This window comes from Crotalus tigris, unplaced genomic scaffold (genome assembly GCF_016545835.1).
Source record: "Crotalus tigris isolate CLP2741 ecotype Arizona unplaced genomic scaffold, ASM1654583v1 scf7180000018368.3068619, whole genome shotgun sequence".
Taxonomy (NCBI): domain Eukaryota; kingdom Metazoa; phylum Chordata; class Lepidosauria; order Squamata; family Viperidae; genus Crotalus; species Crotalus tigris.
Genome location: NW_024096968.1, coordinates 1,649,311 through 1,665,037, shown reverse-complemented (window position 1 = coordinate 1,665,037; position 15,727 = coordinate 1,649,311). Strand labels below are relative to the sequence as shown.

Sequence of the window (15,727 nt, the reverse complement as noted above, 5' to 3'; positions counted from 1 at the left end):
TGTAAACCAAGAGTTGCTGAATATTGGGTGAGCGTTCTCTCACCCTGACTTTTGGGGGCAGGGGGCACCTGACTTAACAGTTACACATTACAGAACTTACCCTGTAGTTACACATTCAGAACTTACCCTTTCATCCAATCCTTCTCAATTTGAATGTTGGAATGAAAAAGAACATCTTTTATTGCATCTTTTAAGGACTGTTTTACAGAATACTGGTTTATATTATTTTGCATTGTTTTAAGTATTTTTAATTATTTGTATTGTTGTTTTTATTATAAATTACTTTGAGATGCTTTGGCATATGAAGAGATAAATAAATACCACGAATTTGCATATAAACACGTAAGGAGCGAAAGTCTAGTAAAGTCTGTAAATTTTTTGTCCCAAACCTCAATCATGCTTCAGTTAAAAATATAGATAAAAATATACAGCTTTGTTTGTTTCAAGTAATTACATTTTTCCTTTCATTTATAGTCAGTCATTCTGAAAAAGAAACTTGATGAACATCTGTAAGTAATAAAAATTTTCCTCCCGTTTTTATAATAACAATAAAAAATACTATTTGTATTATATGGAGAATAATTAGGATTGAATCACTTAAAATTGCTTAGTATGTTAATATTAATTCTGCTCTGACACTCTTATCTCGTGGTGTGAATACATAGTGTGTATTCTTAGTTTAATAAACTTATTGTAGGGCTCAGAAATAATATTTAATAATTTGATAAAATGTTTAAAACATGTTTTGAACTAGGAATTTTCTTATTACATAAGCAAGCAGAATAGATATAATTATTAATTTAAAGGAGTAATATCTTTGTAAGAAGTCAGTACTAAAGTGAATCTGTTATCACCAAAGTTTTGTCAACTCATACTGGCTAATTAGGAAAGAAGTATGTGTATATATATATGGGATTAGTGTGGGAGATAACGTGTGTGTGGTTTTATATGTTTTCAGTGTGTATTCATTGTCCCTCTCCTCTCCCCAATACTTACACATTCCTGCTGGTGCCAGAAATTAGGTAATAAGCTACACTAATTCTGGGGCAGCTGGACTTATAGTTCTATTAATTTATAGGTATGATAACTCCTACCTCTTAAAAGAAAAGGGATTTCTAATGAAGAGGATTAATTTTTGACACTTAATGATGGGGTTATATTGTTAACAGTATTTACCAATCTCTCTGTGTGTATATAGTCTTAGTATATTTGTATAGAGTACTGTAGCATACTATATTTGTATATACTAACTTTTATTTGGGTCGTGGAATAAAGTTCCAAGTAATGCATATGCAACAAACATATGGATAGAAATTTATCTACAAGATAAATTGCTAATACATACCAGATAAATAGCTAAGAGCCTTCAAATAACAGATCTAATGAAACCTCGAGTCTCCTTCCAGCCATCATGATTAAATATCATAATTAGACTGGGGCACCTTACTACTATCCATACTAAACAATGTTCAGGAAATAGGAAATCAATTGAAAGCCTTAGAAGAAGAGAACTGAATGAAAATGATGGTTCCTCTTTTCCTGCAATAGCCTACCCAGGGCCTTTCCCAGTGGTGGGATTCAGCCAGTTCGCACTACTTAGGCAGAATCGGTAGCTAATTTTTTGTTGCCCAGGCCCAGAATGGACTTCCGGAAGCGGCATCCACACAGAGAACTGGGTGTTCACATATTTGAATCCCACCACTGGCCTTTCCCCAAAGTTCCCCTGCCTTCCAAAGATAACCCAGTAATTTCCTGGGAACCTTAAGCAGCTCTTGAGGGATCTCCGTGTGCAGAGCTCAATGTTCCAAGAGGTTGACTCCAGTCTCTTGCCTCCACCATTGATCTCTTGCTCCCCTGCTAATGGTGGTGGCTGCAGCATTCTTACTGGGTTCTCCTGCCGCCATTTTTTGATTCCCAAGGACATCATTTCTTCCTCATAGGCTTATCAACAGAAATGGAACTGGGCATGGTTTTGGTTCCTCCACTTTCCGTCTTTTTCAGCATCTCTTTTCATTGAATATTCTCCGACCCAGCATAAATCATCTGTAGCCATATTGACAATCTCTAAAGTTCACATTCCCTTGTCTCTTTACTTTCATTATTTTTTCCCTTAATTTCACCTAATTCTAAGTGCCCCAAAATAAAAATCAGAACAAACATAACAAGCAGCTAATACTAGCTTCTGACAAAACTCTTATTTCTTTGCCGAAATCATTCACAGTTATGGTATCCTAATTTCTTCTGTCTTTAATATTGATCCAATTAAGAGTGACAAAGCAGTTGTTTTATCTGTAAATGCTTTTCTTTTTTGCAGTGAAAAGCTGCATGAAGCTAACAATGAGCTTCAGAAGAAACGGGCCATCATTGAAGATTTAGAACCTCGTTATAACAATAGTTGTGAGTAGTTCTTTTTATTTCAAATAATTTAATCGTAACTGATTTTTTTTAAAGCCCAAAGGTATTTGTTTTTATTTTCCACCAAAGCTGTGAATAAAGATCTTAAACACAGCTCTTATTCTAAGCTTAGTGTTTCAGCTAGTTGCTATGTAGTATTGGTTTTTGTTAATGAAATAAAACCTGGTTAATTGTTCCTTTATTATTTGGGTCATATAGTAGCACATGCTTTGAATGTAATTCACTCAGTAGCAGAAATGAAATATACATAAACTCCTCTGTTTTCTTCTTTCAACATCCAGCAGTACATAGAGACTCCTTTGGAAATTATCATACAGGTAGTCCTTGACTTACAACCATTCATTTAGTGACCTTTCAAAGTTACAGTGGCACTGAAAAAAGTGACATGACCATTTTTCACACTTATGACCATCACAGCAGTCCCAGGATTCAAAGCTTGGATGTTTGGCAACTGATATGTATTTAGGACAGTCACAGTGTCCACGGGATCACCTTTTGCAAAGTCAATGGGGAAGCTAGATTCACTTCACAACTGCAGTGATTCACTTTACAACTGCGACAAGAAAGGTTGTAAAATGGGGAAAAACTAAAAAAAATGGTCCTTGCTTAGCAACATAAATTTTGGGCTCAATTGTGGTCGTAGGTCAAGGACCACCTCTACGGTTGCTCTGGGGAAATTCTCAAAGTAGATTTTTGAACACTATTTACAACCCTTTATGTAATAATGGTCTGAAGCTATGACAGCCTTGGAAGAAGTGATTTATGGTCCATCCTTGAAGGCAAGACTGTTGGGTTGCCTCAGAGGTCATCTGATCTCAGTTCGGGCACTTTGCAACTGGCTTACATTTTACAACAATGGCAGTCTCTTCTTGTTGCATGATCATGCTTTGTGACTTTCCCAGCCAGTTTTTCCTACACAGAGTCAAGATATGCATGAGAACAATGGCAAAAATGATGGTAAAATTGGGTCTAGTAGTGTGATATCTCACTTTACGACCGTACTGAATTACAGTGGAAATTCTGGTCCCAATTGTGGTTGTAAGTCAAGTACTACCTTTATGCACTCACTGTAAATATGACTTTGGTTGTATTGCTTGTTTGGAAAGATAAGTAGAATTTGTGCTTAATTATATAAACATTTAAGGCAAGGCTGCTACAAACATATTTGCTTAATGCAGATGCCACCCACTTCTAATTTGTAATCAGAAGCAGAAGTGTCCTGTTCTACCTTAACCCAGTTTTTAGAATTCCTTGTAGTTACGTTCAAATATATATTCTAATTTTTATGTTTCTTCATTGTATTTAATCTGATTTAATCTGCTGTTTAGTATGTCTAACATCTCAAAACTCTTAAATCTTTGCATTATTCTGAAATATGACATCTTCTCTAAATAAAGCACTCAAAATAGAAGAATTGCAAGAAGCTTTATGTAAAAAAGAAGAAGACATGAAGCAAATGGAAGAACGATACAAAAAATATTTGGAAAAGGCTAAAAGTGTAAGCATTTCATGTTTTGCTAACATTGTCCTCCCTCTACAACTTTGACAGGTAGTCAAATAGTGCTAACATAATGTAGAATAGCTAATAATTAGTCTCGGAATTGCAGCTCTGACTGCTTTATGTTACATTGTCTTATTATTTCATTTAAACCTATTTTCAAAATACTAAATTACAACCCAAGACGACTGGATAGATATAAATGTGTGCTTATGTTTGTGTCTGTATTTAACACATTTATAAAACAAATAGAATTTCTAATCCAAACATGCTGACTACTATGAGAAATCGGTGAATAGAGTCCAATTTGTTATTAATATACTGTAATTACCATATTTTCCGGCGTATAAGACGACCCCCGACTTCGGAGACGATTTGCATGGTTAGAAAGTCGTCTTATATGCCGGAAACTACCATATTTTCTGGCGTATAAGACGACTCGGCATATAAGACGACCCCCGATTTCAGAGATGATTTGCATGGTTTAGAACAGTGGTTCTCAACCTGTGGGTCGGGACCCCATTTGGGGTCGAACGACCATTTCACGGGGGTCGCCAAACCATGCTGTCCGCCATTTTTTTCCCTTTTCCCTAGCTGTCCTACTCCGTCTTGTTGGTGGCCACACCCACTTGGGGGTCACCACAACATGGGGAACTGTATTATGGGGTCACAGCATTAAAAAGGTTGAGAACCACTGGTTTAGAAAGTTGTCTTATACACCGGAAAATATGGTATATTGATATTGATACTGATATTAATCATTGAATGGCAAGATAATTTATTTATGAACTGTCACTTCCAGCATTTGTTATTTACTATACCTCTATCACCATTTGCTGCACAACCTTGTATCTTTTGTTAATTCCATTAAGTGCTGAATGAGGAATGGGCCTTGAAGGTAATCTTCCCTTGCACCTGCCACATTTAACAATCAAAATTTCAACTGCTGGATTGAGCAGAATTTATCTCGGGATGTGCTACTGTTTGTTTAGTGAGAATTCCAAGCAGGAGATCTTCGGCAGCCAAATCCAAATACATATATTCAATCAAATATGGAATTACTTGTTTTGAAGATTCATTGTAAAAGAGAGGAGAAACACGAGAGCCAGCAATAACAGTATAGGTATATTGTAAGGGGTAGAGTGTGAAAAAACAGATTTCACTTTGCTGTGAATCTTGGTGAAAGATTCTAGGTCAGCCATCATTTGCCATTCTATCTTAGCTCACAAGGCATTTTCTCAGTTATTCTAATGTCTTCCATACTGGGTACTTTGACTTTTCTCAACTTGCTTGATTCATGATGCATTCTTACTGTGACTTCTCTTGTTTCCCCATCAACTTGTCCAAAATTTAAAGCTTTTCTTTGTCAGGTATTTGTTCAACAGCATCACTAGAGCATTCAGGCACTCAACACAAAAAGTTACCCCTTGGAGGGATAATAATGATGATTTTCGTTTTTATGAAAAAAGACTTTCAAGCTCACATCTTTGGTAGCCAATTTCTCCTCTCCTCTCCTCTCCTCTCCTCTCCTCTCCTCTCCTCTCCTCTCTTCTCTTCTCTTCTCTTCTCTTCTCTTCCACCCCTAATATATATTCATAAGAATATGGAAGAGAAGTATTAGGAAGAGAAATCTAGGTTAGGTTCTTCATATGTCCCCAAGTATTTAAATTGAATATTTTTTAATAAAATTAGACCAGTTGTACCTTGTGGTAGGATGCTTATGCTGTTCATAATTCCTCTAAAACTAAAATTTATATATTTCTGGATGTGCTGTAGACTCTGTAAACTTAAGCAATTCTAAATAACTTGCCAAAGATACACTGTCTCAGTAATGCAACACAACCTCGGCATGCACAAGATCTTAGATTGAATCTGGCCGTCACCTGCTTAGATCGTTTCCTGTCCAAGACCCTGGATAGCTGTGCCAATCAGGACAGATGGTTCTGGACCAACTTCTTGTGTTCCTATGTGGAGCTACCTACATAGCATGTGTTTCTTACTTTGGCAGGTCATCCGTACTTTAGATCCCAAACAGAACCAAGGTTCAGCACCTGAAATTCAGGCACTGAAGAATCAACTGCAGGAACGTGAGAGGATGTTCCATTCCTTAGAGGTAATTTCCTATGAAATCCGGTGCACATTTAAACCAAATTAAGGCCCGCTCAAAATCAGGAGGTCTTACCTCAAGTAAAAACACACACAACTGAATCTTCTTGGCAGTTACATTAAGCACGAGAGACAACTATTATGTTTTTTTGCCCTGGGCTCTTAATTGGAAATAACGAGCTTCCATGATGAAAATTAATAACCGTACACAATTTCATGAATAATTTAAAATTCCACAATTTGCCACCATTCCACACAATAGAAATAAAAATACGCAGTTGAACGCTGAGCACAGTATACTCCATTATAGTATGCATGTGAAATCATGAGAAATACTTTTTCCCCCCCCCACCAATAGAAAGAATATGAAAAGACAAAGAGTCAAAGAGAAATGGAGGAGAGATACATTGTCAGTGCCTGGTACAATATGGTAAGTAGAGTTCAGATTATAAAATAAGAGTATCAGCAAAGTTTAATGAATTGCTTCACTTCTGTAGTATGTTTTTCAGAACTAAATTGACATTCAGACTTCAAAAGTGATGTGTCGCCTGGTATCTTAATAGTTCGAAGAACATTGTTCCCTTTATAATACTCAGTTTTGAAGGATATATTTTTCCACTTCAATGCAGCCTCAAGGTGTAAAGGCATGTAAAGCAAAGTATTATCTGTATATTGATATAGTTCAGCCCGCATCCTGTGTCACTGCCTCCCCAGCAGTTTCATGGAGTCGGCATGGAAAATTAAAATGAACACTAAGGAACCCTTTGACGTTGTTGTCTCAGAACAGAGGTCCACTTTTGGAAGCAACCAAAGAGAACTGTTGTAAGAGGGCACCCAATTTAGAATCAGAAAGTCAGAAAGGACCATGATTGATGTACAGAACCTTCAAGAGAATCAGGAAGGTTATATTTCCCTGTCTTTTTTTTGACATAAGGGAGCTTCCCCAGGGTGACCAAAACATTCTCTCTTCTGAAAATGGGATGAAATTGGTATAAATTATATCTAAGACAGTGTTTCTCAACCTTGACATGTGGCATGTGGACTTCAACTCCCAGAATTTAAGGCATGTGGACTTCAACTCCCAGAATTCCACAGCCAGCATTGCTGGCTGTGGAATTCTGGGAGTTGAAGTCCACATGCCTTAAAATTGTCAAGGTTGAGAAACACTGATCTAAGACCATCTGCTTAATCCAAGAAAACCTGTACTCCTTTTATTGGAAACAGTTCAGTGGAGTGGGTTAATAGGTTTGGCAAAGAAGTAGTGTAGCCCTGTCAGCTTCCCACACCAAAACTACATGCCTTTTCTTTTCATCTCTTTCTCTCTATAGGGGATGACTCTTCATAAAAAAGCGGTAGAAGACAGACTTGCTAGTACTGGTTCAGGACAGTCTTTCCTAGCTAGACAAAGGCAAGCCACGAGCACAAGGAGAGCTTATCCGGGCCATGTCCAGCCAGCCACAGCAAGGTAGAAAGAGTCCTTGCCTTGCCTTTTGAATGGAAGCCATCCTGGAATCAAGACCTACTTCTGTTATAAGTGACTGCATTTCAGGAAAACTTAGCCAGCATTCTTTCAGTATTGTCTCTTCATGTCTCATTTCCAGAAGAGGTTTTTTCTTTTTAACTTTCTTCTTTTCTGGAGTCTTCCTTTCGTCTTTTAATGTGCCAAAATGTTGAAAAAACACCTAATGGAGGGTATTAATGGAATTTTCCCATAGCCTCTTTCATATGCAATTGTCATCTCTTAACAAAAACCCAATAATGGATGAAAACAAATTTAACTTGTCCCATTGTTAAACGGTATTGCATTCTTCCCAAGGCTATCAGTGTATTGAAAGAAATATGCCTCTTTTCTTTTTCACACTAATTTGATTTGTTTGAATTGGGTAATGTAATTTGCAACAGTGCTATATAGAAAAACGTGTAACATTATTTGCAAAGATTAGATAGACATGCTGGCAGACATTGTAAGAACCCGATGAGACATGTTCATGAAATTATTTTATGCTGCTCTTACTTTGTTTCCTTTGGTTTTATCTGGTTGATTGTTTAAATGCTTTTAACCACTGCTGCTTTAAAAAAATATTGCCCTCCCATTACTGAGGAGTGTTTTTGATAGGACAGTAAGAAGGATAAACCTATTTGACATTGGCACCGATGTCTTCAGGTAGTCAAGATAATTCTGATATGTAAACTTGCTCACCTGTTGTGCTATGTGCTATTTCATGCCTGTGCAGTTATGGCTCTTTCAGAAGCAGGGTTAGTATTTCTCTGATTCTGCAAGTTATGAATTGTGGTTTCTGAGCTTATGTTGACTTCTTAAGAATATTTCAAGAGCCTTGGCTCTTTGGTCAAAGGCAGGTAACAGTCCTGTTTTACTTTCTGAACTGAAAATGCATCTGGATTTGATCACCATATTTGTTTAGGTATGGATATTATTCCCCTCATTTTTGTTAATACAGTTATATCGTGCACAATAATTTTCTGACTTAAAAATACTTGTTTTTAATTCATTACCGCCTAAGTACATGAAAGGAGTTTTTGAAATCCGCTCATGTAATGGTGATAAAAAATAAAATGTGATGCCATTGGTCCTTCTGTAGTATGGTTCCAGTATTTGATAAAGTAGACCAGATGTCATCCCATCTGCAGAAAAATCACTTAATAATCAATGTAAGGCTAATTTTCTTGATAGGCTTTTACACTTATAAGCAAATTTACTAGATCAGTGGTTCTCAACCTTCCTAATGCTGCGACCCCCAACCATGTGGTCGTAAGTCGAGGACTACCTGTATTTCCCTGTAGGTGAGGCAGGAGGAGGCGCGCACGCTCCACCTCTCTCCTGCGGCTGGAGCACATGCTGGGCAGGCCGAGGGTGCACGCAGGCCGTCGGCCGGCAACCGCCTCGGCCCAGGAGCGCCGCGCATGCGTGGTGCCGCCCCCTGCGCCAGCCGAGGCGTAGCTGGCAAGCGGCAGCAATGGCGCAGGCCGACCACCGACTGGGCCACCAGCTGGCCCAGCCCAAGGAAGGTAAGCCACCCCCCGGGCCCCACGCGCACCAGCAATCCTCCCTGCACCCGCCGCTGCCCCGCTAGCCTTACCTTGGCCACCGCACATTCGGTGCAGCAGCAGGCAGGCCCAGGTGCTCCTGGGTGGCCATGGCACCCGGCAGCGAGAGCGCAGGGCGACCACCAGCTGGGCCACTAGCAGGCCCAGCCCAAGGGAGATAAGGCACCTGTCAGGCCCCACAGGCGCCAGCAACCCTCCCTGCGCCCACCGGCCTCCCACCTCCCACCCCTGGCCCTCTTTTACTTACATTTAGTAGTTGTTCAGCAGGGAGGGGTGGAAATGTCCAGAAAGCTCGCCTTAGCTGCAGACAACTTGCAGCATCGTTTGCAGACTGGGACTTTTGGCGGGCTCAGCAGGGCAGAGACAGCCTGGACAATTCCTATTGGCTTTTGAAAGCCAGTAGAATTAGACTCTAATCAAGAGAGTCTATTCTATTGGCTTTCGAAAGCCAATAGATTCTATTGGCTTTCGAACACCAATAGAATAGAGTCTCTTGAATAGAGTCTATTCTATTGGCTTTCAAAAGCCAATAGAATAAGAGGGAGTAGCACAGCTAAGGAAAAGGGGAAAAAATGGCGGACTGCGTTGTTTGGTGACCCCCGCGAAATGGTCGTTCGACCCCAAATGGGGTCGCGACCCACAGGTTGAGAACCGCTGTACTAGATAGTCATCATGCCCTTTGTGCTGATGCAAAAAAATCAGATTTTGTTGATTAAACTTCTTTTGATAAAGCCTATACAGTACTTACTCTTTTGAGGATTATAGTTGTTGAGTTGATCCAGTTATATAGAAGGTCTAACATTCTTAATTGGCTAGTTCTGTGCTTTTGTATGCAAAAGCAGAACAAAACTCATGTCTGAAGATGTTTTTCCTGCCAACTATTATGGTAATCTAATGAAACCTGATTATTTAGTCTTGCCTGAAAAAAAACTTGAATGTATGTTTTCATAAACAGATCTATCTTCTCTTCTTTTTCAGTCTCTTCACTAGCTCTCCTTCGTGATGAGTTGTTATTGAGGTTTTTACTTAACTTTATTTCATGTTTTTAATTAATCGTTTATATTTTTCACCTTTCATGAAAGCACCTTGATTTTATTTCCCCATTCTGGCTAGTTCAGATCTACTTGCACCGAAGTGATGTCTGATGCAAAGTTTAATTTTTTTAAGCTTCAAGGCATTGTAATTTTAATATTTCATTGATTTTGATGTCCAGAGAATAGAGCATGCATTTCTGTAAGTTAAAAAAAAATGAAAATCAAATATCAAGAAAGCCAAAGAGAGTTAGCGGCTGGTATTTCCTATTGGGATATTAGTTGCATCTAAATCAGTACAGTATCCTTCATTTCTGAAGGAGTCAAGTATGGCTGACTTTGTTGAATTCAGGAGCTGTGTAATTTATTGCCATATGCAGGCTTTCTGGCTACGATAATTTAAAGGAAAAATCATGTAGGATCTTCAAACTAGCCTATACTTTTTATTTGAAACATTTCTTATAACACTATTTGCAACATCAAGGTTTTTAAAGAGTTTCAAAAAAAATCTCTAATGGAGTTGTGTTAAAAGTTGGATTCTATTTTGTTATATTTTATAATTAGGTATTTTTCCTGTTGCAAATTTTTTTTTCTTTCATACCTATACGTCTCCTAAACAGGACATGGCTAAGATATATCTGTTGTGTTTTTTTCTATTAATTGTGATCTTTAATGTATGAACTATCAGTTAAATCTGAATTCCAATTAGATACTGGAAACTTAAGGAATTCTAGGAAATGAATGCTGGTAACCTGCTAGCACACCAAATATTTAATATTTCCTAATGCATTCTCGAATGTATCCTTAGGGTAGGCACATCAGGTTGAAAATATTAACCATTAATTAGCCATTAAAATACATTGGAGGGACATATTTCATTTCAATATTGGGTTATGAGCACAATAAACATGGTCCATATTTCTGGGAGAGGAATGTTTGATATGAATTCTTTGTTATATAATTTACATGGATGGAGAATGTAGGCTGCTGCTTCCTTATTAAGACAGTCGACAATGGGTTGCTCATTTCTATTATCCTTGTTTTACAGCAGCAGGAGACATCGTTCCTTAGCTAGGAGATTTTTTTTTTTTTCAGTCTTACATTTTTGCATACAGTCTTTACCTTATAATGAGCTTCAGGCCATCTACATGGTAGTCCTGGCCTCATGTACTGATGTCTGAAGCTGCCTTTCTGCCAGAAAACTAATTAAACTTTCAATTTGGATTCTGAAAGTCTGACGCCGGAATATAATTCAAGATGGACTAATTTTGTGTATGAAAATACACCTAATTAGTTCAGCAATAATTTTTTTTTCTCAAATGATTGCCCAGTTTGAGCTGGATATTCAGAAAACATTTGGACAACTAGAGAACTGAAGGCGATCAAGGAAAAGCAGATTTGGTTAACATCAAACTGCAAGAGGCATAGTGTAAGAAAAGCTGTGGAAAATTTTTGTGGAAAATAATTTAACAATTTCAAGTGATCAGCTGTTTTACATCACTTTTGACATAAAGCTAGGTGTTTTATGTTGACAGACTTCAGTAGAAGTCTCCTCTATAAAATAGCCTATGAGCTCATATATGCAACCAGGCAGAGAACTGCTAGATAGAATTTCCTTTCTTTCTTTTGATATATTGTCTAGTATAAATATGCCCAAAAGATCACACCATTGTGGATTTTCTGAGGGCCGATAAATTCTGTAGACTCTTTTTGCAAAGATATCCTCACATCTTAGGCTGCATTCACTGATATTATTAATCTATATTTCATCATCTTAAGCCAGCTATTTAGTAACAATCATCCCCAAATTTGCTAAATTGCTTAGAAAATAAGGGTTACATTGCATCTTTTTTCCCCCCCAGTCTGTTCTAAGTTAGCTGAATTTTTCATTAGTTACTATCAAATAGCATATCATTTCTGAACATCTGTTTTTTTTTAAGAGTGGAGTTTATTTGCAAGGAGAAGTATATAGAGAGACAACCATATCATCTCCCACTTTCCCACCAAGCAAAACATTGAAGCTCTAGAAATAAAGATGGTTAGATGGCCAATAGCACACAATATGTTAGCATTCATTGGCAGTGCTATTTAGCGACTTCCGTTCTTCCTGTTAACAGTATTAACATACAGACCTCTTGCAATACACACCTTTAGACTGAAATACGTTTTCTAAATGCACCTTTATTTACTAGTATAATTTTAAAAGTGCACTAATGTTCAATATTATATATACCAGAACACTTTTGTTGTTGTTGTTATTGTTGGAGAAAATGGATAGGAAGAGTTGCCAGTTCCTTTCCAGCTTTTAATTTAATACCGAAGCCTTGTCACTCAATATATGCAATATTGTATATACTGAGGCTGCTTACTGTCTTAATACATATAGATCCTTTTTGTTTTGTTTTGTTTTTATGCATCTCCTTCTGCAGACTTGTACCCTTCCTTTTTTTCTATCCATTTATACATGCACAAGCAGCTCTGGAAAGGAATGTAGAGAGCAGGAACACTTAAAAAAAATTGTGCCTTTCCTGCATTTCAGTGTTATGTGATAGAACTTCGATTGTTCTTTGGGTTGAGTGTATTTATCTTAAGATCTCTGTCCTTCATCTATGTTACCTTCCCTTTGGATTGCACTAATGTATCTTTATGTTATAAAATATTGCTGTTAATCATGTAGACTACGTTGACGGTTGGAATGCATTGTGCTGCCTTTAAAAATTTTAAAGCTGCTTTTTTCACACTCTTGTATGTATCTTGCTTGTTCTGCTGTAGCTTTCACTTTATATTGAGGCAGATGTAGGACACGTGGCACTATGGGAGAAAACCTGAGGGAATATTGCTTAGTGATTGTATTTGTATCACTGCTTTTACCATCTCATGGATAGGGATGAAGCTTTTGGAACAGTTGGTCAGTTTTATGAGAACTGCTTTGAGGAGATGGAAGGGAGGAGGTCAGTCTCACTCCCATTAAGCCTCATTGCAGGAGCAACTGCATCTGAAACAAGTTTACAATTTGATCAGCATCATGATTTTCAATTGTAGCTACATGGGAGAGGTAGGATTTGGCCTCGACACCCCTGGCTGCTGGCTTCTATTTTTAAGCCATAAGAAACCATCTACCTATGCGTTCAAGTGAAAATGAAGGCGTGCTTAGTACTGAGGGGTTTCAGTAGGAGTCTGTTTCTTTTGTGAAACTTGACAGTCCTCCCATTCGCAGGGGCAAAGATGTCGAGACACAAAACTTAGAATGGGTTGGCTTGGACTACGGCTGAAGAGAGATCGTTGACAATTCCAGCCCGGTTACCATTTCAGATAAATTGATTGTGTCCTAGATTAACATTCAGCATCATAGATAAGGAGTAAAACTAGTACTGAGTAGTAAGGGTGTCTCTGACTAACCCTCTCTACCAGCCAGACTGGGGCAAAACTTAATAGTGGCTCAACAGTGAAGGGCTGGGAAAGTGAGGCCAAAATGGAACGTTTGTCCTCTTGCAACTTCAGACTCTGAGGTAGAGTCACTTCCCGGTTGTGTTGATTCATTTGGGGGAGGAATTACGATTTATGACACTTAAGATTTTTTTTCTTTCAGAGAAAGTTTACTGCTGGAATTACTGAGTTGTTGCAGGTACGTAGACAATAACTAGGAAAAAATGCTTGGCTGGACCTGGCAGTTGAGAAGTCAGTTCTGGAAATTTGGCTTTCAACATTGTCAGTCTTTTGAGTTGTTTTGGTAGCAGTGCCATAAAAATGAAATTATCACTGTCTCACAATAGAGTGGCCTTCCTTATTTAGATACCTCCAATTACAAAACCACATATCCTGCTACCTTCGTTCCCCTACATATTCTTGTCTGTACTGTATTAGCTTCTATGAAGGAAGGACTTGCTTTGTAGTTGTTTGGTGAGTTGCTTGGTGTTTTTGACCTGATCTTAATATATGTGCTTGTGGTTGGGAGCTTTTTTGTATCATGCCTACATTTTTATTTTTTTCTACCTACAGAAACCCTTTAGACCAGGGGTAGGCAACCTCGGCTCTTTTATGACTCATGGACTACAACTCCCAGAATTCCTGAGTCAGCTATGGTGACTCAGGAATTCTGGGAGTTGAAGTCCATGAGTCATAAAAGAGCCGAGGTTGCCTACCCCTGCTTTAGAGCATTGTATAAGGGAAAAGAATATGAATTTTGTGGTTAACTTCCATTAGGCAACCTTGCCTGTCTACTTGCAATGATTTGGGCTTTCTTTAACATGAATATGATACAGCTTCCACTTTTTGAGATCCTAAGCATGTATTCTCGACCTATCTGTGTGTTTCAATAACAACTTGTTTGACTGTCCTGAGCTACCAAAATTACTTGTTTGTCACATTGCCAATAAAATGTATTTTTTTTTCTGTAAGAATGAAATTCCAGGATTACTAGATATTAATTTCCCCCCAAACTATGATTTCTCTTCATACTGCTATTGTAGTGATTTTAAAAACCTATCTGTATATAGGTAAACAAGATAATAACGGTTGTAAGTTCAGATATCTTTTGTGGGGAAGGAGGTCGGGATGTTTCCCTTCGGTCCGGAACATACTTCCAAGGCTACAAAACCAGTGTACAGTTGTTAAACAAGTTGTAAATAAAGGCTTCTATAAAATGTGTGTTGCTTTTTTATTACAAGAGAACATCTACCTCGTCACGACCAGCAGTCTTCTAAAAACCATTTATTTTTCTTCAGAAGAGGAAATTCTCAGGAAATTGAGACAGTCACTTGCCCAAAAGTGCTTAGTTTTCAACACGGAATATGAATTCCCATCTTCTTTGGTTAAGTCAAATACGCTGTCCTGTGTACTTAAGTCAAATATGCCATCCCCTATACTTGTATCAGGTGTTCTTGGATCCACTTTAAGAACTGCTGTTATAGTGAACAAAAACAATCCTTAGAACTTAAACGTACAAGAATCTCAAGCCTACTCACAGAAGCTCTTGTAGGATTTAAAGCAGATTTCTTTGCAAAAAGTTATACTCTCCTTTTGTAGAAGAGCAAAGAAACGAGTGAGTGGGCTTTTATATTCCCTAGGATTTCTAATCAGTTGGCGCAGCTTTGTTCATGACATTTCCAGGACTCCCCATCTACTTTAATGGTAGGGAATGGAAGCCTCGGTGTGGTAGGTGATAGAAGGAAGCCATCGATAACCGTCTTTTGGGGTGGCAAACTGTCTTTTGGAGTGGACTTCTCTCAGCTGTCTTTAAAGTAGCCTGCCCTAAGCCTTTGCAGTCTTCTGTTAATGGAATGCTTCCGTGCTGATTTGCCAACACAACTGGAATCTCAGTGTGGCTCTTACCATTATCAGTAGCGCCTCAAGACTGGTCCTGCTATTATGTTTTGCAATTAGGGCAGACTGAAGATTCCTCACAACGAATAGATGCAAAGCTGATGCTTAAAAGGTACTGACTCAAATAAAAAGTAGGAGTGGACACCAAGATAACAAGTGCCTTGTTCCGTAGCCGGCCCATCTCTGATAAAATACAGCTCTTACTGTGCCACCCTGCTTCTGTTGCCATTCCTAACACTGAATTTAGCAACAGTAACATAACCCAACTCCTGGCAGTGACAAGGGGGTC

General features: G+C 38.3%; 1 protein-coding gene and 1 long non-coding RNA gene across 4 annotated transcripts in view; one reads left to right on the top strand and one right to left on the bottom strand.

Annotated features, from left to right (window-relative positions):
- The window catches only part of HOOK3 (hook microtubule tethering protein 3), a 55,003-nt gene extending 45,951 nt beyond the window's left edge, over nucleotides 1-9,052 (top strand). For all 3 annotated transcript variants that reach the window (XM_039351002.1, XM_039351001.1, XM_039351004.1), the window contains 6 exons: nucleotides 475-509; nucleotides 2,315-2,397; nucleotides 3,813-3,913; nucleotides 5,922-6,026; nucleotides 6,378-6,449; nucleotides 7,348-9,052. In XM_039351002.1, the coding sequence (XP_039206936.1) occupies nucleotides 475-509; nucleotides 2,315-2,397; nucleotides 3,813-3,913; nucleotides 5,922-6,026; nucleotides 6,378-6,449; nucleotides 7,348-7,488 (537 nt within the window). In that variant the 3' untranslated portion in view covers nucleotides 7,489-9,052. The remainder of the gene's footprint in view (nucleotides 1-474; nucleotides 510-2,314; nucleotides 2,398-3,812; nucleotides 3,914-5,921; nucleotides 6,027-6,377; nucleotides 6,450-7,347) is intronic.
- Nucleotides 9,053-11,195: 2,143 nt separating this feature from the next.
- LOC120311469 lies at nucleotides 11,196-14,773 on the bottom strand. The gene is made up of 2 exons (XR_005557630.1): nucleotides 14,259-14,773; nucleotides 11,196-14,109 (listed from the first exon to the last, which is right to left on the bottom strand). It is a non-coding gene; the product is annotated as an uncharacterized LOC120311469 (long non-coding RNA).
- Nucleotides 14,774-15,727: the final 954 nt, after the last annotated feature.